General features: G+C 42.0%; 1 protein-coding gene across 5 annotated transcripts in view; it reads left to right on the top strand.

The window, feature by feature from the left end:
- Positions 1–22,698, top strand: part of SEMA6A (semaphorin 6A) — a 122,917-nt gene that overhangs the window by 67,000 nt on the left and 33,219 nt on the right. For all 5 annotated transcript variants that reach the window (XM_033110130.1, XM_033110131.1, XM_033110132.1 and 2 more), the window contains 9 exons: positions 3,122–3,182; positions 4,166–4,228; positions 4,947–5,048; positions 10,575–10,665; positions 13,601–13,720; positions 14,420–14,508; positions 15,341–15,558; positions 19,090–19,221; positions 21,383–21,538. In XM_033110130.1, coding sequence (XP_032966021.1) covers positions 3,122–3,182; positions 4,166–4,228; positions 4,947–5,048; positions 10,575–10,665; positions 13,601–13,720; positions 14,420–14,508; positions 15,341–15,558; positions 19,090–19,221; positions 21,383–21,538 — 1,032 coding nt within the window. The remainder of the gene's footprint in view (positions 1–3,121; positions 3,183–4,165; positions 4,229–4,946; positions 5,049–10,574; positions 10,666–13,600; positions 13,721–14,419; positions 14,509–15,340; positions 15,559–19,089; positions 19,222–21,382; positions 21,539–22,698) is intronic.

The raw sequence follows: 22,698 nt of genomic DNA, 5'->3' as shown, positions 1-22,698 counted from the left end.
GCTGGATTAAAATACCCTGCAAGTACCCCACATTTGGTCACAGGCAGCAGTGCCAAAACACTTTTTAAGAATTTACTTCACAAAAACTTATATAATACATACTAATTGTATGTGCCATATACATTGCAATTATATTTGTAAGTTCTTTATAAATATTAATTCATTCAATCCTGGGGGGGGTGGGGTGACCTATGAGGAGGAGATATTACCATCCCCATGTTTTAGGGGAGGAAACCAAAGTACAAAGACTAGGTCAAAATGACAGAGGCAGGATCGGAACAGGACGGTCTCGCTTTCAAGTCTGGGCCATTACTCCCTGTACTAAGCAACCTACGACGCAGGGGAGGTGGTACGATTTCCCCGAGGAATCACCTCCTACTAGCTGTTGCCCGCGAAGAGAGTCATTGTGCATATTCACTAAAAAGCATTCTAATGAGGTTCTCAGCAGCTACCCCTGGCAGAATATGAGCTCCTTCTTAAATACCATTTTTGCCTTTCTCAGTGTAGCAGGGTGGGAAGATTACATTGGTACCCAATTATCTAAAAGCTGGTCAAGACAAATGATTAAACATGGGATCTGTGAGAAATACGTTGACTCAAGAATCTTCTATGACTTGTTCACTTTGTAGTTGAGTCTCTAGAGGGAAAAAATGGTATAACCGACTGCCCTCACACCTGATGACTTAACATGGGTGTGGCCTGCAGGCCAGGGTGGCACCTGAGTTAGAAGCATGGTGCCACACAAACTCAAAAGTGACCATGATTCCAGCTTGTTAAAACCAAGGCAGTCTTATCCTAACCCCTCACCCCCCAAAAAGGGGAAAGAAGAAATGAAAGGAAAAGTATAAAACAGACTTGCCTTTTGTTAGAGGTAAAGTCTGCAATACCCTAGCATTGCCATGTTGCTTTTCACTCTCTACCCAGCCACCGCCCTCCAGTACACACCCTTGGAAGGATTCCTAAAGGAGTTCTGTGGCTGCCACGTTTAGGACCTCTCCTGTCCCTTTTCATTTTACATTTCCCAACACTGCCCTGAGAGATCCAGGTTCCTAGGCAGCTCGTAACATGAGTCAAAGTTAAATCCTTCCCCCAGGCTCAAACCATGGCAACACAATTCAGTGGTGTGCTCACTGGAGGGGTGAAGAGGAAGTCCTAGGATTAAGTCAGTTTGTGTTCAAATAATTTAATTCAGTAAGAGCAGCACATGAGTCCTGGGATGCACACAGCGGTCGTTGGGAATAACTTCCGACCCTGTTTCTATTTGCTGCGCAATGTAATGTGCTCTCTTGGATATCGAAAAGATCGTCCCTGTCCAAAAGGAGATTTCATTCACAGATTGTATTTTTAAAGGGCTTCCCAGTTCTTCTAGACAATTGGGGTCAGCAATGGGAAGCCAGCTTCCAATCAGAACCTGGGGCTTGATGTCAAGAACCCTTTTCAGTTCTGCTTTATTTTCCATTTTTTAAATTCTTTTTTTTCCTTTACTCTCTAAACTATTAATTAACATAAACCAGCCATGCCAGAAGGGGGCAATCGGAGAGCTTTCTGAGGAATTGCCAATGCATATTAATCAGTTCTTAATTTACAATTCATATATTCAGCTCCTACTTAAAGTTCTGAGGGGAGGCAGGGCAAGAAAAGCCTGGAGTCATCTCGGACCTGATACCAAAGTAATAGGCAATTCCATTCCAATAATGAGCCTGACCCACAGCACCGCCAATGAAGTCAAACAAGTAATAAAGGAATGCAATAAAACTGCCTTGAAATTAAAGAGCAGGGCAATTCTGGCACCCAACTCAAGTTTGAAGAACTTCCCAATTCAGCAATTTACAAAACAGGCTCCTCATTCTCTCTCTCTCTCTCTCTCTCAGTCTCTGTCTGTCTGTCTCTCTCTCTCTCTCTCTCACACACACACACACACACACACACACACACACACACACTTCTGTAACAGGCAAGGGAATTTTGTAAGCCAAATGCTTTGCCCTCTCCTTTTATTTGCACATGAGAGAGCCTGTTTTTATTTTTCTCTGTTGTACTTTTCCTAAAAGCAGTAGCAAAGATTTCCAAAGAATTGGGGGGAGGGGGGGGAACTGAAGTAAATCCTGACAGCAGATAATTCCTTTCTTTCCTTTTTCCTTTCTCTTCTCCCCTCCCCCCTTCTTTTAAGTAATGAGGGGCCTTGAAAGTCAGCATGGGAGCCTTGAGGTCCTGGTTTAAAGCTGTGGGTAATTTTCCAGCCCCAGGACTTCCTGCATTTTAGAAAAAGTCAATGTTATTTCAAGGGAAAATGAGCTGTTTTGCTTTCCCTCACTAGCCCCCCATGTCCCCGGTTGAGTGTAGTTCTTTTCTTTCTTCTGAATTCCAGACAAAAACGCCCTTGTACTCAGCTCAAACAGAAGGGGATGTTTAAATATAGCCCCACACCTGAGCTGCTGATTCCGTTTCTCCCTTTCCAAGAGCAGATTGGCAGCAAATCGTAAAGACAACCAAATTCTCAGCAAAACAGGAAGGTGAACAGAAGCAAGAAATGTAAACTTTAGCCCAAGTACATTTTAGATCTTAATTGACCATCATTGTGTGAGGAAAAGAGTGACTTCTGGAAGTAATTCTACCTTTATTATCTTCCATCTTGCCAATCAAATCATCAAAGCCAAAGCTGAACACACATTTTCCAAAGAGAGATGGAGATGAAGATTAGCTTTTTGTTAGCCCCCTGCATGAACTGACGTGGCATGTTGAACACCAAGTGTCTGGTACATGGATTTGATGATCCTGAAAGGGGATGTGAGCCCATCTGTGTTCCGGTTTGGGGGCCAATTTAACCTCCGTAGTCCTCTTTCCTGAACTACAGTATACAGGTGTTACGTCCTAGTATGAGAGAGACACAGGCAAGTTTTCATAAAAGGTGTCCGTACAGACATCAAGATGGCACCACATCAGAAGGTGACGAATGTGATAGAGAGACACCTGCATGCTTGAATGTGGACATCTTGTTTGTCAGTAACATGGCTGTGGATTCATCTGCCTTGGATGATATATTCACACACTCACTCATTCAGGAGAAAACGAACTGTCTTGACTCTTGTGTTTGACACTATTAATTTTTCTTTGTTTACAGGGACCATATTTATACCATTGATATAGAAACATCACATACAGAAGAAATTTACTGTACCAAAGTAAGTAGTTTTAAAACCATGTTTCTGAAATGGAGGCCCTGAGGATAGTTCTTGAAGAGTATTATCTATAATTTAAATACACTGAATGAGATGACATGGCTAATAATAATTTGGAACATTTTGTGAAATCTTAATTTGGAGGTAGGTTAGGGCTTAACACATGTTCAGAAACAGTTATGTACATCCTATTTTATTCATCAAATGTGTGAGCATGTACACTTTGGAGGTTTAGGTAATTCCTAAATTCCTCTAACAAACTGTTGCCATGTTTGTCCAGGAAAATACAGGTTTTCACATGTAAAATTTGGGGCCACAAATGCTTCAGTGTTATGTGTCCATGTCTTGCAGCACTAAGTCTGATTCGACTATTGTGGTTCAGGAATTTGATCAAACAGACATATAATATAACCTAGGCTTCCCTGGTAACCCCACATGGAGGTATTTCAATGAATAAAAACTGCCACAGAACTAGACGATCCCTTTAGTCCATAAATTTACGTGAAGGAGTATCACCTGAATTAAATCTTTGTCCACGGAAAGTGAATGCCTCCTTTATTTTTAAGAAAATGACTTCCACATTTTAAGGAAAACGCCTACTTAATGAAAATTCATTTATCAACTGAAAGGAAAGAGCAAGCACGTGTATGTTATCAAAATGAACATAATTTAGCAAGTAAAATTTGGGTATCTTATGCGTATGTGAAATTTCCACAGTTGTTTATTCTTTTTTCCTTTCTCCTCCATCTTTATCTCAAAGAGAAGATCATCTTGTAGTTTAACGAATACACAGGAGTTCAAAATTAAATGAACGTTTCTACCCCTAATCTTTTCTTGTTATGGTGAATTAATCATGGAGAAAGACTGTGGAAAGCTTTCAATAAATATATGTTCAGCCTCTAGTCTCCCCAAGGGTACTCTTACAATTCTAAAATCAAATGCAACAACCTCTGGGCTCTAATTGATTTCTTTCTTGATCCCTCCAGAAACTGACATGGAAATCTAGACAGGCTGATGTAGACACATGCAGAATGAAGGGAAAACATAAGGTAGGCAATTTTCATTTCTCTCGCAGCTGCCACTTTGGGTTAAGGTTTTGACTGTTATCTCCAGCCATACACCATGATGTGGAATAGATCATGCTAGTCCCTTTTCCCCATAATTGCTTTTTCCATCAACTTATTGAAGGCTTTAATTTGCAAAAACAGTTTGCTTTTAATGTGATGAAACCTTAAGACAGCTGCTAGGGCTGCCTCATGAACCACTTCGGGGCACTAGGGATTACAGGCACAGAGCTGACTGGCCGGACTCCTGAGTGCGCCGTCCCCATAGCCCACCTCACGTCCACAGCCCTCAGGGGCTCTGCAGAAGAGCTGAGAAAAGGCTGCTGCCGCCTGACAGGGGTCTGTGCCTTTGGTCATAGGACAACATAAACACACACTTCAGCCGGGAGCCTTGTATATCAAAGGACCCTGGAGCATCCGACATTAAAATTAATGTGATGGGAGGATGCCACTTCCAGGTTTGCTTTCCTTTGGGGACATAAACACACTTCCATTCTATGCCATGTTTTTATTTACCGTTGGAAAGGCAACTGTTGTTGTCAGTATCATCTTTTGGTAAACATCAGGAGGAACTCTAACTTAACAGAGGAGCTCCTCAGCCACCTTCTCTTTAACCCGACTGTGGGCAGATCACAGTATATGGTGAAGGAGGGGTTTCTGTAGTGAATGTCCTGGATGCAAAAAAGTTTGAATTATTTTTCAGGAGGAGTGTCACAACTTTATTAAAGTTCTTCTAAAGAAAAACAATGATACTTTGTTTGTCTGTGGAACTAATGCCTTCAACCCTTCCTGCAGAAACTATAAGGTAAGTGTGATTTGTCTGTTGCAACCACATATCCCGGAGGTGTTTCAGAATTTACTGTGATCGTACCTGCAGCCACGTCAGAGGGGAAATTCAATGCCACCTGGGTTCTTCTCACTCGTTGGACTTCATGTGTTTCTCCACATGAGTGATCCTGACCAGGCTTCTAAGCTTCCTGTTAGTTCAGGATTGATTGACAGGTCTTTAGAAAGCCTAGCTAGCAAAGTTAGTTTCTGTAAGAACCTATTCTTGATTGTTCAGAACACCGACATAGCACATATACAGTTTGCTTTTATATACCATGTGGATTTCCTTTCTCTCCCTTTCTTTTTCTCCCTCACACCTCACCATCTCCTCTCTGAGCACAAAAACACACTTATATTGTGAGTGATTACTTTAAAAGGTATCTCAAACTCAGGCCATTGGAAACTGTAGTCTTTCCTCTAGGTAAGATTTTTCAAGAGCACAGGAATTTAATTCCTTTTAGCACCCGGCTTACTTAACCATGGCCTTACTTATCTTGGCCTTCATGCAAGGAAAAAAAGAAAATCGTAACTCTCATAGTGTTAAAAAATCTAGTTGGTTTTGATGCAGCTGACAGAGGTCCTGCCAGAGAAGTGGGAGCTCCCGGCTATAGAAGCCGAGGTGGCAATGCTCTAAGGTCTTGGCTCCACACCTGCTAGCTCTCCTTGTCCCTTCTTTGTGCCACAGTCTTGCGTTCAGCAAACCCACACTGAGTTTCTCCCATAGCCAGGCCCTGAAGTTGTCAAGACAGACAGGAGGCGTCCATCCTTAGGGAGGCCAGACAGGGAGAAGAGACTACGAGTCCATGGGGTTTTGCTGCCATGACGACGTTAACACAGAGCATCATGGAAGAACACAAAGTACTCAGCCTGAGGTGGGCAGTCAGGGAAAGCTTTCTGAAAGAGGTAGACGACCCCTCTCTTCACACAATCCCCTCTCCATGTGGAATATAAGCACTCCCAGCCTAGAAGAAACCTATAAGCCATGTGAGTACAGGGACCAGATCTGACTGTCCAGAGCCTGACACAGTGCCTCCAAACAGGTGCTCAGTTAATTTTTGTGGGATAAAGAGTGAGTGAGATAATGCCTATCCTCTGTCTTAAAAAAGCAGAGAAGTTAGCCAGGTGAAGAGAGGGAACAGCATGAACAATGGCATGGAGTAAGAAACAGTCTACTGAGCTTGAAAAACTTCATTTAGTAACAGTGCTGAATGGTGAAGTAACAAGTCATAACAAACACGAGGTGGGAGAGGTAGGTGGCCCCAGGGATAAAGGGAAGAGAATAGATTTAAGAAATACTTAAGTGATAAAAACCAGTCGGACTTAATAATTGATAAGAAGTGCAAGATAAGGAGAGAGAGGAGTTTAGAATGACTGCTAGGCTGTCTCTTGGGTTAAGTGGATGGATAGGGCTGCCACCAGTTTAGACAGGAAATAAAAATAAAGGAAGAGCAGTGGGGTTGAGCAGGGCCGTGAAAAGATGGGGGTTCACTTTTGCACATGTGAGTGTGCTCAGCGCTGTGGATGACAATGCCTGTGGGACGTGAAAAGAGATCTCTAACAAGATGGATGGGTGAGCCTTTATTTAGGGAGGGACATGGGGAGCACTAAAGATTTGTGTTTCACCAGCATTAAGGTGAAACCCTGGGGTGTGAAGAATGCAAAAACATATCAGAACCACAGGGCTCATCAGCCTCTGCTGTGACAGTTTTAAAAGACCCTCTGCCTTAGTGTAGACATGACAGGGAGGGGCGATTTTGCCCTCACACCCTCTTCCATCTAATGCTGGGAAAGGGCGCCAGCAGAGCCCGGATTAGGGTGAGGCAAGTGAGGCACTGGCCTCAGGTGCAAAATGTAAAGCACCGGAAAAATTCATTAATTAAGATAAGTGATATTTTAATGCAGTATTTTTAAAAGCCAAAGTTAATGCAAAAATACTCATAAAATATCAGATTTAAATAATGACAGGATCCATTTGGTTTAATAGAGGTAACAGTCCAAACGTTTCTTCTAGACAGTAACAGCATACAGCTAAAGTTTTTACTTTAATTCTACCACTTAATATTCCATTCCTGTTTGTCATTGTTTAGGACTCATTAAGATTAATGCTTCTAACAAATGCTAACGAATTCCCTAGCCGGAAAGCTATCTTTTATGACAAATTACAGGTTTTGTTGGCACTGTGATACACAGGCTACGAATGATCTAGCTCGTTCTTCCCACACACGTACCATTCCCCAGGATGCCTCACCTCTGGTGATACCTTCACCTCTCGCTTGTTCTAGTCTCACCTGCTAAGACATGTTCCAGGAGGCTGATCTTCTCAGAGACCACAGACAATGTTATTCCCGTGTAATCCCCATCTATATGCCTAGCAGTGACTATATGCCTAGTAAGAACGCTTGGCATTGCTCAGAAGTGTTCTTTTAGACACATGGCACAGCAGGACGTGACAAGAATGCATTTGGCTTCAGGGAGAATGGACAGCCTCTTTCTTAAGCTTTTTTTTTTTATCAATAGATCAAGACCAAGGGTTCAAAGCAAAAACAATTACCAGTCTTCCACCGAAAATCCCAGGTCCCATAGTGTGGAAGCATCAAGCTGATTAGACTATCTTAAAGCAGGAAGGTGACAAATTTTTGGTCTCTGCCATTGCTCCATGCCCTTGTTTATATAGTTTTTATAACAAAAGTAGGCTCAATGTATTAGAAAGATTATATCCCCAAATAAGATTATCTGGGGAAGAATTGTGAAGGCTACCCACTATAAATCTAGAAATACTATCCTCCATACCTTTTCCCTCCCGTTCTCTAAACCTCTTGAACTTCTACAAAAAAAAGTCAGGTTGGTTCTTAGTATAATTATCTGTACCCTATAGTGATTTAATTTCCCAGGGGCTGCTGTCAACTCTGCGACTTGATGACTAATGCAAGGATTAGTTCTTATTTCAAGGAAAGAGGATTTCACCATGGCAATGTTTTGTCTCTGGACCTTTCAAAACTCACAAACCAATATATTAATAGTTCAATGCTTCCAGCCTTTGACTATCTATAGCTATGGCCATGATTTTAGAAGTAGGTACACTTAAAATACATATATATATATATCTCCCCCTGGATATTGTTTCCACATTGCCAGGATTACAGAGTGCACTGCTAGGATAAGGGCATTTTTGTTGCATCACTGTTTACTAAGCACCACTTTTGAATACTTGCCGAGACCGAAGACCGCTAAGTCTGTTACAGGTCAACAGGAAGGTATTGTTGGATTATCAGAAAAAGACTATCATAAAAATGTGGAGGGAAAGGTACATTTGCTTTAAAGGATATCTGATTTCAACATCTTTTCCCCCAAAATATATCTTTTTAACAAAGCTGTTTTATGTGATTCTCAAGTACAGTTTAAACAAATAGGACAGCTTCAATAGAAGGGAGCCATCTCAAAATGGCTTCAGATAGCAAAGGCCTGTCGTATTCCCGAAATGGTTCCCCGAGACTTAGGGCAAAAGGCACGACTGACTGGACCACACTAATGGCTGCTCAGTAAGAACCTCACTCTTTCCTCCTGGGCAGTGACTCCAAGCACCTTGATTTAAGGCACCTTAATCTCGTGCTAACGGCCTTTCCATGAACCCTTCCTCAGCAGCAATGCTATCTTAGCTTTATCTTCCTTCAGTTTTTATATATGTAGTCAAACCGTCCAACTGCCAGATGATAAAATGCCCTAAAACTATAAAGAAGACAATCACAGAGGAGTATGAAAACATGAAGGATGTGGAGATCATTTTGTGGACTCCACGGTTCTGAGATTTAAATGCTAGGAAAGTCCTCTGGTGTAAGGAAGAAGACCACGAGGTAGAAGGCTGAAACCACTGACTGTTAGTGGCCGACCAACAGAGCTCCATTCCCTGCTCACATGGTGGGCGAGTGTGGGTCACTGACGAAGGCCAAGCTCCAGCATGCTCATACCTCTGCCATCGCCTAGGGTCCTGGAATTCCTTACTGGATCCTCTGTGTCTGGGGGAGCAATGTGGAAAGAGAATAAGAGCAGAGGACCCTGGAAGGTTTTTAGGGACAAGACTTAGAATGGTGCGTACCTTTACACTCACAGTCCATTGGCCTGAGCTCAGTCATGTCGATCACACCTAACTGCAAGAGAGGATGTTAAATGTAGTTTAGTGTGACGTGGAGGAAAGAGAAACGGAATTTAGTGAACAGCTGTAACAAGGCTTTGCCACAACAGCAAATGTCAATGGGCCAGGCAGGTACGTAGGAGTGAAGCAAGTAGGGTGCTGATATATTCCGTGGGTAGAGGGGACTCGGCACTAGAGATCACGTTTGTTTGAAGAAAATGGCAGGGGTCTCCTTTACTCAGCTATAGTTTGTTGCTCAGCCTCTTGGGTAAGAAGGATGTGTACTGACTCTCCTAGTTGTTCAAAAGAAGCAAGAAATCCAGGTCTTTGCATGCAATCTCCATTTTAAAATACGGCTAAGTTCCCTCCCTCCGTACCTCCCTCTCCCCTTTTTAAACATACAAAGATGGCCAAACGAAACTCACTGTCAAGCCAATAACAACCTGTAGCACACAGGAACAAGGCCTGGGTTTGGCACTAGGAAACAGAAGTCAAGTGGCAGCCCCACTGCTCAGTGCCTTTGACCTGTGTGAGCCCCTCAGGTTCGGGGCTGCTTTCTCATCTCCACGATCTGAGGTTGGGACATGTTTCTGAGGCAGGTGCAAACAGCTACCTGAGTTCTCCTTGCATCCATGGTACTCCATGTTTGCTGATGCCATACTATTTTACCAGGTAACCCAAGAAAGAATTGTTTTCTCCTGGGATTTAACCCAAAAGGCAGGACTCCTCACGCAAAACAAAACCAAAAACTGAGGTCATTCTCTGTAGAGTTCATGACTTAATAGATAATTTTTTTTAATTAAAGTTTATTGGGGTGACAATTGTTAGTAAAGTTACATAGATTTCAGGTGTACAATTCTGTATTACATCATCTACAGATCACATTGTGTGTTCACCACCCCGAGTCAGTTCTCCTTCCATCACCATATATTTGATCCCCTTTACCCTCATCTACCACCCCCCCCTTACCCTCTGGTAACCACTAAACTTCGATAATTTGAGGGGAGTAAAGGAGGGAGGGGAGTAAAGGAGGGAAGGGAGTAGGTTTTCCTGGTGATTGCCTCAGAAATTCTTTTTTCAAGGAGAAGACACTTATTTCCAGAGCATTTCAGAAGGATATGGGAATCTACTTTTGTAATTGTTAACAAGTCAAGCAGATATGACTAAATGTCAGACTCGCCTAGCTATAGAACCTTGGTCAAGTGATTTAATCTCTCTTAACCTCAGTTTCCTAATTTGAAACCAATAGACTTATCACAGAGCTATTTGAGGATTATTTATACCATGCATATGAATTAGCACATTAAGTGGTTTATAAATATCAGTTGCTATTACTACTGTCTGTTCCTAATTATGTCCTATTATTTCACTTAGATGGATACTTTGGAACCTTTGGGGGATGAATTTAGTGGAATGGCCAGATGCCCTTATGATGCCAAACATGCCAACATTGCACTGTTTGCAGGTAAATGACCTGATCTCTTCTCACTGCATTTGCTTTCCCGTGTCCCACCTGTCACTGCAAACCTGCTCTGGAGGATTTATAGTCACAGCTGTACTTTTTTTCTCTGGTGAATACTATAATTAAGATGCCTTTTCCATTCGAAATTAGTATGGAAATTGGACTTTTGCTTCTTAAAAGAAGTCTTTGCCACACTTACCCATGCTTTTGTGCCTTTAGAAAAGGCTAACAGCTTTGCACTGGACAAGTGACATATCAGTTAAGGCCTGTTGGGCTCAAATAATGGAAAATCCCACCTCAAACCACTGATGGAAATTGATTATTTAAGGCAGCACTTGGTTTGAGTCAGCAGCTCAATAATATCATCCAGGACACAGGCCCTTTTCATTTCTCTGCTTTCTCAGTTCCTTCTCTGAGAGAGGCTGGCTGCTCTCAACAGTCATAGCGTGCCTACCAGCCCCAATTAGGGCGACCTATCTTCTTGTCCACATAGAGAAAAGGAAAGAGACAAAAGGAAGTTTCTGGAAGTTCTCGGAGCAGTGAGGCCACATATCCCCAAGTTTCCAGCAGATGCCTTCTCACACATCATTGACCTGATTGGGTTTCATGCCTCTCTGATGGAGAGACTGCAGTGGCTGAGGGGAAGAAGCTGCTTAGCTTAAGGTGACTCGTATTCCCCTCTTCACCCCTTCCTTCCATTGCAAAATATATAAAGCAGCAGCAAATAAGCCAGCATTTGCAGATTGGGATTTCTGTGGATAAGTTTGTGTGTGTTTTAATTAGGAATTTGTTTAGGAATTCATTGCCAGCTGTGTACATGGATATATGGAAAAGTGTTGGTATAATAGTGATGGTTATAGCATGTCATAAAGCAGTTAGCTATATTCCCATTACAAAAGCTGAAAACTGGCACATCGTAGCTAGACAAGGGCCTTGGGGGCTTTGATTATGAAACAAGATTAGCTCCACAAACCTCAGGCTCAATGTCATCCATTTGTGATCCTGCATCTGTAGTCACAGAACATAGAAACAGCTTGTGCCAAGTTAAGAAGGAAAGGTTCCCTGGGTCCCCCAACCCCAAAAGTTAGAACACAGTATTCCTCGAAAGCAGCATTGTAAGAAACACAAACTCTTACAAATCTATGTCAGCCTGGGCAGGAGCAAGCCCAACAGAAAGAGACGTTCTCAAGTACATAACTTTCACTGTCGCACCTTTCGGATACTTTAACAACCTGTATTGGTTGGTATCATGGAGGATGTGGGCTGCAGTGGATAATTTGAATTTAACTATTAACTAAAAAGAGGACCTGTTGTAGCACGAGGTAGCAAGGGGAGAGGGGGCTGAGTATTTACTAAGGCACCAACTTTCTAGGAGCTATAAAAAGCAAGCCACAGAAGACAACACAATGACTGCCCCTCCACTTCCCCCATATGTATATGTGAATAAGTCTTGGAGTGTTTGAAACCTCACACAAGCTCAGCCCTTATTAACAGAAGGTCCTTGCTGCGACAGAAAGGCTCTCTCATTATCAAGAATGCCAGAATAATGCTTGTTTTACAAGTGCAAGTTCTGGTGAGCTACCCAGTGTTGGATGTAAAACAAAGAGTACTGGAGAGTGGTCAGGAGGAATAAACACACACACACACACAGACACACACACCCCACCTTGCCACTGCCCCCCCACTCCCCAGATTTAACTGTATGACCTAGGGCTATGAATCTGTAATAAAAGTTATGGTTTTTATAGATATGTTTATCAATAGAAAGGTTTGCTGTCTGCAGTTCAAATCTAACCCAGACAGTCAACACTTACCTATATGTGGCTGTTAATAATACAGCTTTAAGACAGCTCTAAATTGAACCTGAGCAAATTTCAGTTATTTTAAGACCAAAGGCAGACATCAAGAACTTTGCTTAGGTAGGGTTGGATAAGCTTTTTAAAAAACCATGGTGCTTTCCTACAAATAGAAGACTTTAAAGAATACTGTATTGTACATAAGCCACTTTGACATACAATTCATGAAGATATGTAATCCATTAAAAATGAATCAAGGAATTTTTTAGTTTGAATGTAATTATTGCTTCTTTTCATCTATATAGATTTTGCTATTCTAGAATATCCCCTTGGATTATTTGTGTGCAGAACATTTGCTAATCCAGGAAAAGAACCAAAAATTTTAGGGATTAATCTTTAGTCTTAATTCAGTCTCTTTTCCTTTGGCTGCATCCTTAACGTATCTCCCCAAAAGCATGAAGGCATAAAGAAAGCCAGTTTGAACTGTCACCCTTCCCCCTTTTTTCTTTGCGTTGGCATCTTGTCACAATGTTTTCAGTTTGTGACTTTGAAAGTACTGAAGTAAATATTTATTGGCTGGCTTGGCAGGGTTTAGTGGCTCTCATGACGTAGGTAGAGGAGCAGCGCCTCTCAGGACGACATAAGGAGCAGTTTAGTCAGCTCCTACTTATTTGTGAATCTCCCCTCACCTGCTCGGTCTGAGGACTCCATTACTTCTGCTTGAACTTAAATCTTCTGGTGATACATTCAGCTTCTAAGTTTCCCTGGGTTCCCAGCTAATCCAGTTTACCAAGGGACGGTGGCAATAGCAGTGTCCAAGGGGCCTTGGCCTTGAGATTTCAATCAAGGACCATCTAATCAACTGAAGCGAACAACATTTTTCATTTACCCTGTTCCCTGAGCGGCTGCTCCTTAGCAACTGCCATGCAATTGAAAAATGAAAAATGTTTCATCTCTCATGATCCCAATTTAAAATGGTTAGGAATGTGGGCTAAATATTTTCCCAGCAATTCTTGAATGTTTCCCAGATGTCCCATCTCATTTGCTTGATGTAGGAAAGCAATCTGGGGGATGTCTCTGTTATTCCCCCAAGCTCACTGTCTTGCTCCCACCCCATCCACATCTTTTCTTCTTCTTCGAAGATGGAAAACTATACTCGGCCACAGTGACTGACTTCCTTGCCATCGACGCAGTTATTTACCGGAGCCTTGGAGACAGCCCAACCCTACGGACCGTCAAGCACGATTCGAAATGGTTGAAAGGTGAACAAACAATTAAATGAAGAAAAGAAGGGAAGTTGGGGGAGATACATGTCATGAGGGAGATGTAGAGTCCCAAGGGACCAGACTGTAGTTTCATTTTAATAATGGCTTCTGACAGACAGGAAGGTGGAAATTGCATCTTTTCCCTCAGCTGATTTATTTGCCTCCCTTTTGCACTTCCCATGAGTTTCTGGAGTATTAACAAAACTACCAATGCCAGTACAATGGAATACATTACATTTATCTTTCCCTTCCTCAAAGTCTCATTTGAGTCCTACATGAAAAGAACTGAACATTTCATTCATAGAAGGGAGCAGTGGATTGGAGGTGGTAGGAGACAGGAAAATAGCTGTTCATAACCCTGTGTGAGTCAGGGTAACAGGAAGATGTGTACAAAATCTGTTCTGTAATATGTGCATCCCATTGTGGAAAATAAAATTACAGAGATATGCAATACTCATTTAGTCTTCATTGTTGGTTGTAACCACTTCTGAAACATATATGAATATATACATACACACACACTCTCAAATGCTTTCTGAAATCACCAGCATTTGCATGTGTGAAGTCATCAGAAATGATTAGTGTTAACCAAGTATCTAATAGCCCTTTTAATTAATAACGTCTTTGGTGGCAACTGATAAAAGTTCTTTTAACTCTGTGACATGTCCCCAACTGAAGTTCCCAATTTGTCCACAGAACCATACTTTGTCCAAGCAGTGGACTATGGAGACTATATCTACTTCTTCTTCAGGGAAATAGCCGTGGAGTACAACACCATGGGAAAGGTAAGAGGGGAGCATGTTTCACTTTTGGATCAATATTGTTACGAATGACCTTGAAATAGGAATCATAAATCTAATGACACGCTCATCATTTTGAGGAGATCCAGACAACAAACTGGTGGAAGTGAAACATTGTGCTGCCTCAAAGCCCTGTGTAACGGATTACCAGGAACCTCTTAAGTATTTCTTTTGAAAATGTAATCAACAGATTTTTAGTTGATTTCATACTGAGTTTCAAGTATCTTGAGATGTGGTTTCCAGGTATACTCAACATTTTTCTCTTTTTAACTGAGTTGCTCCACACAGAGTAAATATCCAGTATCTGTAAGCAAACTGAGGGTCATGAGTTTTATCTTTATTGACTAAAGCTGAAGATCACTTAGGGGATGTGCATTTCAGTGACTTGTACCAGAGAGTAGATCAAGGTCACTGAGTTGGAGGGCACCGACTAATGTCAGGGCGGCTTGCACAGTTAGACGAATTCCGAGTATGGGATTCAGGGCCCAGAGGCAGCGAGTGAGGATGGCAGAGATGGTGCATACAAAGTATGCTTTTGTTTGAGGAAATAAAAAGCTAAGCAGTCTGTATGGAAATGAGTTTATGTGGCTGGGAGCTGATCCCCTGAAGGATTTATGGCTCTGTATTAAATGCCAACCTTATCTTTTAAAACATGCTGTTTTTCCTCCCCTCCCCCCATTCGCTACTGATTTTAGAAACACGGGCTTAAATTAAGCACCTTGTTTTTCTGTTTCTATTTTCAAAGAAAGGTAAATCCTAAGATCTTGAAAAATTGAGTGCACTTCATTTTTCCTCCTCATGTGTTCTTCCTCTGCAGGTAGTTTTCCCCAGAGTGGCTCAGGTTTGTAAGAATGACATGGGAGGTTCTCAAAGAGTCCTGGAGAAACAGTGGACATCTTTCCTTAAGGCGCGCCTGAACTGCTCAGTTCCCGGGGACTCTCATTTTTATTTCAACATCCTCCAGGCGGTTACAGACGTGATTCATATTAATGGTCGTGATGTTGTGCTAGCAACCTTCTCCACACCTTATAACAGGTAACCACGCCCTCGCTGTGCTGACCTAATCAGTGCTTCCGGGCTTCCTTTTCCCACGTGTCCCTTCTAATATGCAAGATTCACAACGGATGGAAAAATTGTCATTCACTATTTTGTAGCTAAGAAGCACTTAACACTCAGTTTTCATCAACAAATTAACAGTCATTTATAAGCATTATTAGATTAGGATTTTAGAGAAAGTAATTAGGTAAATTATAACAATATCTTCTAATTATATGCCTGGTGTATAAACACTATTCGTGTGCTGTTTCTCAACCCCTCCAGTCACTCTGGAAACTGAATACTGTTGCCCTGTGTTTACACTTGAGGGAACTGAACACAGTTATAGTACCTGGTCCAGGTAGTCAGTAGACAGAAGAGGCAGCTTTGAACTCAGGAATGATTCTCCATTCTCTCCTAGGTCATCTAACATTCTGATTGACTTTTAGTATTTCCACGACTGGACTGGTGACTTTTAGAGTAAAAACACTGGAAACTTATTAAAATGCTACAGAGTACAAGTTAGTACTGAGATGAGTCCATCTTGTATCCCACCAAAGGGACCCTGGTTATTACCTCATCAGAGAAACCTGGATCCCAACCACAGCTCCACTGTCTGACGCTGGAGGGCTTGAGCGAGGCGTCACACACTGTACCTAGAAATACTTAGTGTCAGCTGTTCTTTCCTATTTTTATATTTTTAGTTTAAGTCTTTGAGCAATTAAATAATACACTAATTAATAATTGTCCCTGGAGCAGTGGAAATGTGCTGAGTTTAAAGACTAGAAAGCAAGCAGGCATTTAGGTTCTTTGGTACTCAGTTCTCCTGACCGTAAGAGTCCTGGCACTATTGTATAAAAACAATCGTAACACTGGGCGTCGTCATGTACTATATTCTCCTTTCTGTGTAGAACTCTGGATGTGCTATATTGTCTTCCTCTAGAAATACACTGTTTTGTTTTGGATTATACTTTTCACAAAGATTTAAGAACCTGATGATTGCCTAGATGACAGGCACATACATGAGATCAGAGGGTAGCATTTAGAAAGAAACGCCTCAGAACCGGGTAGAGCCCGGAACAAAACAAGCTAGAGGATGAAATAACGTTCCTCAATTATGTGGAACGCAAGAGTCAAGACTTCCTCAATGAAGATATATGAAAATACGAATCCATATTGCAGTAAGAAGTACTCAGTTAGCTTTAAGTAAGCTTTAAGCATCTGTAGGGATTTTTAGACTTCAGAATAGAAAAGATATAACAATTCGGGCCTTGACTGTTCATACTTCAGAACCCATCTATCTAGGATTGTTGAAAAAGAATACTGTTTTAGTACATGGGGTGTAGGACCTAGTGGAATTTCAATGCACATTTCTAGTTTGGGGTGTTTTTTTCTCTGTTTTTTTTGGAGGATGAATTCCTTTGTGATTACAGTACAGTAGTAGATTCCTGCATATTACAGATACTCCATTTAAAGGATTTTCTTAAAAGGCTCCGAGGAAACATCCAATTAACGCATGTTTATACAGTCTCAGAAGCATATGTGTTCAGTAAAATCAGAAAATGGTAAAAATGCACATACTCTTTTTCATCTATGGTCTTACTCCCTCTGGTTTCATCCCTCTCCACTCCATCCTCCGCTCATACAAACTTGGTCACTCTCCGATTATTTCAAACCCTGCAGGCGCTCCTCTTTGCCCTGGGGATAAAGCCCAAGTTCCCTGTCACAGCACCAAGCACCCTCATGGTCTGTTCTGGCCCATCTCCCCCTCGAGCTGCAGGGGCTTTACTGGAGCTAAGATCTGTATTGAACATACTGTGCTTGCTCATGCCCTGTTCGCTGCCAAATTCACCTGTCCAAACAATGTCTGTCTGCCCCGATGCCCTAGGGATGCTCCACGGAGCTCGAGTCACTTCCTATGAGATCTTGTGCATTCCTCTTTAAATACTGCTCTCTCCCGATGGTCCTGGAGTAGTTGTCATCGTCATCGTCATTTGCCTCCATACTGAACTGTGAGTCAACCGAGAGCAGGACTCTGTGTTATTTATTGAGCATTTACTGCTTGAGATTAGGGATTCCATAAATATAGGTTGAATGAACACAAGGTAGCAAGAAAGGAATGAAGGAGAAATGAAAGGAAGGAGGGAGGGAGTAAAGTAGGGAAGGAAGAAAGGATTTCACATGTGCTTCTAACCTTGGTAAGATTATAAAATCCTAGGGTGTCTATAGTTATTAAGAGGTGCCTCATAAAACACTTCAGTATTTATCCTATTTTCTTACCATTTAAAGTAAATACGTATACCTGTTACTTTTAGGAAAGGGAGATATGAAGAGAGTCTTACAAAATTAAATAAATAATGCTAGGAGTTTAAAATTTCAAAACAAATGGTATCACTGTCTTTATATACTCAATTCTATAAACAATGTATATACATATAAATTTTAAAATTCATCCTGCCACCGTGTTTTAAGTAACCTTTCTAATCCTCTCCCTACTTCTTGCTTTACTAGTAATATTTCAATAATCGTTGTGAAATTAAACATATAGCATCAAGTTCTAATCATTTATGAAGTGACTCCCATATCCTTTCACTACGTGCGAAATCCTTCTCTCGGCCCTGGGTGGTGTCCCCATACTGCGAGCTCCACGTGTTGTCCTGGACACTCCTGCTGTGCACTGGCCACTACCTCAAAGGCTGATTAAAACTCTTGGCCAGCTGGTGCATGCAATTTATTTGATCAAAATCAAGGAACAACCATAGTCAAAAACACACATGGGTTCAAACACTGTACCCAGATGAATGTATAATTCATGACTCTAACCACTGATGGAAAAAAAAAAAATCCCAAAGTCTTCCCAGGAGTGCCACACAAGAATGTAATTATAGGTAGAGATTACCGTCATTATTATTATTTAGGACTTAATAGAGCACTTTATTTGCAAAGTTTTCGTACTTTCAACTTCAATTGTTCAGCCTTATGCAAATAAACCAGCAGTAGAACCTGAAATGTACAGTGACTAACAAAACATTAATGAGTTCCCCACACATACATTCTCACTCCTGGGGTCCTTAGTTTGAGGAACCAAATCCAAAGAAGCAGTATGTGGATAGTGGGAGCATTTTTACTTCATACTTTCACCAATATTAGAGATGTAGGATATTTTCCAAAGATTTTTATCTTTGGGTTATTAACTGAAAATTAATATCAGGGAATTAATGAAACTTCTAAATCACCAGTTCAACTATTCTTCCTTTATAAACAAAAGTGGTTCCAGAAGCAATGAAGACATGAAGAGCGTTTCTATGAGCGGTCCGTAACTAGCCCTTTTCTTTAAGGTCACTGATGCAAACAAATGTGATTCACAGAAGCATTCTCTTTATGCACTAGGATCCCTTACATTTATTGTGTTTTGGGTATGAACTTTAAATTTCAACTGCTGGTAAGAGGCAAGTTTTTTTGGCGTATGTTTGCCAAGCTGCATGTGTGCCTGTCGCGTGAATAACACCACGTTGCAATGTCATGTTGTAGCATCCCTGGATCTGCAGTTTGTGCCTATGACATGCGCGACATTGCCAATGTTTTTACTGGGAGATTCAAAGAACAGAAGTCTCCGGATTCTACTTGGACACCAGTTCCTGATGAACGAGTGCCTAAGCCCAGGTACGTGCAAGTATTTGTATGACTATTTGGAACTTCCAGAAATGGTGCAGCTTGCGCCTCTGATAACGTACTTGTGAGCTGCACACCAGTGCCTTCCATGCTAGCCATACAGATACAAATGCCAGAACAACAGAAAGGCCTATCAGGTCATTTACCTTCATTCCCTTAAGATCCAGAGTTACCTGTAGTTGTATTTAAAACAATGACTCTCTAGTCCTTCACTTACTTAACCTCTAATATCTGTGGCTCGTCCAGTGTAATCCTAGGATGATAGGAACCATCAGGTCCAGCCACTCCCAAAGGTGTATAGTTGAGAAAACTGAGGTCCAAAGAGGTATAAAATGTACTGTGCGAATTCACATAGCTAGATAGATTACTTCCACCACTCTTCCCTGCTTCCCTTCAATTTTACAGAGACTTATGTCTTTAAACTCTAATAAAATGTGAAATATAAAATGTGTTCCGTGCATTTTGTGACCAGGCTGGAGCAGGACTCCCAGGTCCAGGGCAAGACGAGACCAGCAGGTACAGTGGGCCATTCAGATGTCTCTGGTCTGCCGGATTCTGGTCTGTTTGGGGTCCAAATGCAGTGCAGGTTACCTCTCCCTGAAATATGTTCCAGAATTGCTTTCATGGGGAACCTATTGTCCAGAGACAATGGAGAGACCTCTTGGTCCTATGTAATCTCCTGCAAATCTTCACCCTAAACCAGTTAATTCATTCTAATTGGGGCAGGAGAAAACTCCCCCAACCCCGTGCCTGCCCTCTTTATGTGGCACACATTACAGCATTTGGAATCTAAGTTACATAGAAAATGCTTCTGTGCCCAGCTTTCTTCACTGAATTTATGGACCTGTGGAAGAAAGCCCAATGTTGTCTTAATATTTTTGGTTTCCAACTATCTCCTGCAACCTCCAGTCCCCCACACAAAATACCTAGCCCAACTCATTTAATTGAACTAACTTAGATAATGTGAACCGCTATACCCAGAGGAGAAACCCCTGTGGTTCATCTGTCTGCATCATCTGAATTATCTGGCCTGTGCATAGTTACTTACAGAGAGCACAGTAGGTGCAAAAAGCACATCCTGTAAACCTCAGATTTTCTAAGTCAATGCCTGGAATTGTTAACTACCTTCTGGGTAAGTAGGAAGGGAGCTTAAGCCTAAGAGTTCGGGTTTCAGAGAGAAGTTCTGTAATATGCTCTCCCGGCTGTGCAAGTTGCTGTCAGCCTGGTGATGACCAGGAAACATGCTGGAAGTGATTTTCCACTGAAGGCAGTGTGTTTGCCCTCATCTTTCCATGTGCTTGCCTCCTCCCTCTTGCAGACACCAGTATGCTTCCACAGGGCTGGCTGGGTTAGTACCATGAATAGCCGTGTGTGCATGCGGCTAGACCATGCCACTGTTGGCAAAGTCCCATTTCCTCTCCCGCACCAGCATGTAAACAAGGTGCCTGGACAGGACTGGCATTGGTGTCCCCGTGATCTGACTTGAGATGGCTCTTGACTCCTGAAACCCTAGAATCTCTTGTAGAAGTGAATTTTCATGTCATTGTTCAGTAATAAAGAAATGATCTTTCAGGAGAGAATCGTTCGTGTACTTGGCTTTTCATACCTGCCCAAATCAAAAACAAAAATATCAATAAAAAACAAAACCCAAATGTTCTGTGACCCCCAGGTAATGAGATATGGTTACAAGGAGTCCTGCTGCTACATATATTGTCTGGTAGCTTTTTGAATGCCTTTGTTGTCTACATTTGTAAAAAAGTCAGCTTAATTCTGTCTTTTTGTAGAGCAAATGCTTCAAGTACTTCTAGCGGGGTTATAGGACAGGTAGAGCAGTCCTTGAGACACGTACAAGCCACACACTCCCCGACTTGCTTCAAGCTCCTTCACTATTTATGGGGTTTGCCTGTGCCACTGGGGGGAAGCCAGGCTGCCCCCAGGCAAGGCCGACATGCCCTGGCTGAGGCTCCCTCTGAAATGAGGAGGCGGCCTGGAGGAAATCTAATCACATTTTATTTGGTGGCATTCTGCATTGGTCAACTTCCCCCTTCCAGCCTACGGTACATTCTCCCTCATGCCAGATGCTTAGAGAAGCAGTTCATTCCAAGAATTTGCCAAAAGGCATGAAACAGCTCCCTCCCTTTTTTTCTTCTAGGCCAGGTTGCTGTGCTGGCTCATCCTCCTTAGAAAAATATACAACCTCCAATGAGTTTCCTGACGATACCCTGAGCTTCATCAAAACCCACCCGCTCATGGATGAGGCCGTGCCTTCTATCATCAACAGGCCGTGGTTCCTGAGGACGATGGTCAGGTGGGTGCCACGCACACCATGTCCTAAATGGATATTCCCTCCTCTGTCATGCTCGTATCAGTGGATCCTGCCACAAATATCTTATCCTGGGCATTGATTCAGCGCTAAATGCTGGCCAGTGGGGTGGATGCCACCAAACCCCCATCACCACATCCCCAGTGAGAAGAGTTCTGGTATTTTCAGGCTAATTGGACACACGCCAGCAATGACAGGAAATGAAGATATCTCCTTCCGCGTTAGCCCGTTAATCCAATCTGTGCAAAAGTAGAAAAAGTGAGAGAATCAGTCCATGGCTATGGATACCTGTTTAGCGGGATATGGCTGCAAAACATGCTGTAAATTCCATCCGAGCACTGAGCCTGGGATGTTAGCTGTCAAATGGAGCTCGGGCAAACGGAGCATTTGCACACGTATAGCAGCATGACGGATTCATACGTTAGCATTTTTTGTCTGAAGTAGTGGCCAGCAGAGACAGGATTGCTGATTTGAAATCTGTGATAGCATTAAATACTCCTCGTATTATTTAGAGATGATTTCCAAACAATTCAACAGGCTTTCCTAAGGACCATCCAATTGTGGCACTCATCAAACATGTTAATTTTACCATCATTTTTAAACTGACTTTACTGAAAGATATTAAAGTATTATAATAGCTCTTGACCGTAAAATGGAAGCAATGTAACTTGCAGGAGGGTCCATGTTTTCTGGTTCCTGCTCTGGTGCTTAGGACAAACAGGTGTCCATGGAGTGTTGACTGGCTGAGGGGTTTCAGAGCAATAGGATGCCCAACAGGACTTACCCTAGACATATGACAAGACTGATGTCCTTCATCTTTGGCTTTAAATGGATCTTGTTTTGCTCACACATCATTCAGTACTCTCAGTCCCTCCACATATTAGGTTGGGGCAAAAGTAATTTGGTTTTTGCAATTTTTAACCTTTTAAACTGCAGTTACTTTTACACCAGCCTAATACAATTGGAAAGCTTTCTAACCTGACATTTTGTTGATGAGGCTTTGCTCCTCAGAAGAAGAGTATGGAAAAATGGTAGCCACTGCTTTTCAATGTTCAATGAAATGTTAAATGAGTTCCCTTATTTCTTCCCCTCTTCATAGGAGACATCAGGCTTTCCTTGTTGCTCACGGAAAGGATAATTGCTGA

The sequence above is a fragment of the Rhinolophus ferrumequinum genome, chromosome 7, assembly GCF_004115265.2.
Source record: "Rhinolophus ferrumequinum isolate MPI-CBG mRhiFer1 chromosome 7, mRhiFer1_v1.p, whole genome shotgun sequence".
In the NCBI taxonomy this organism is placed as follows: domain Eukaryota; kingdom Metazoa; phylum Chordata; class Mammalia; order Chiroptera; family Rhinolophidae; genus Rhinolophus; species Rhinolophus ferrumequinum.
Note: the sequence above shows the minus strand (reverse complement) of the source record. Positions and strands in the feature narration are given on the sequence as shown.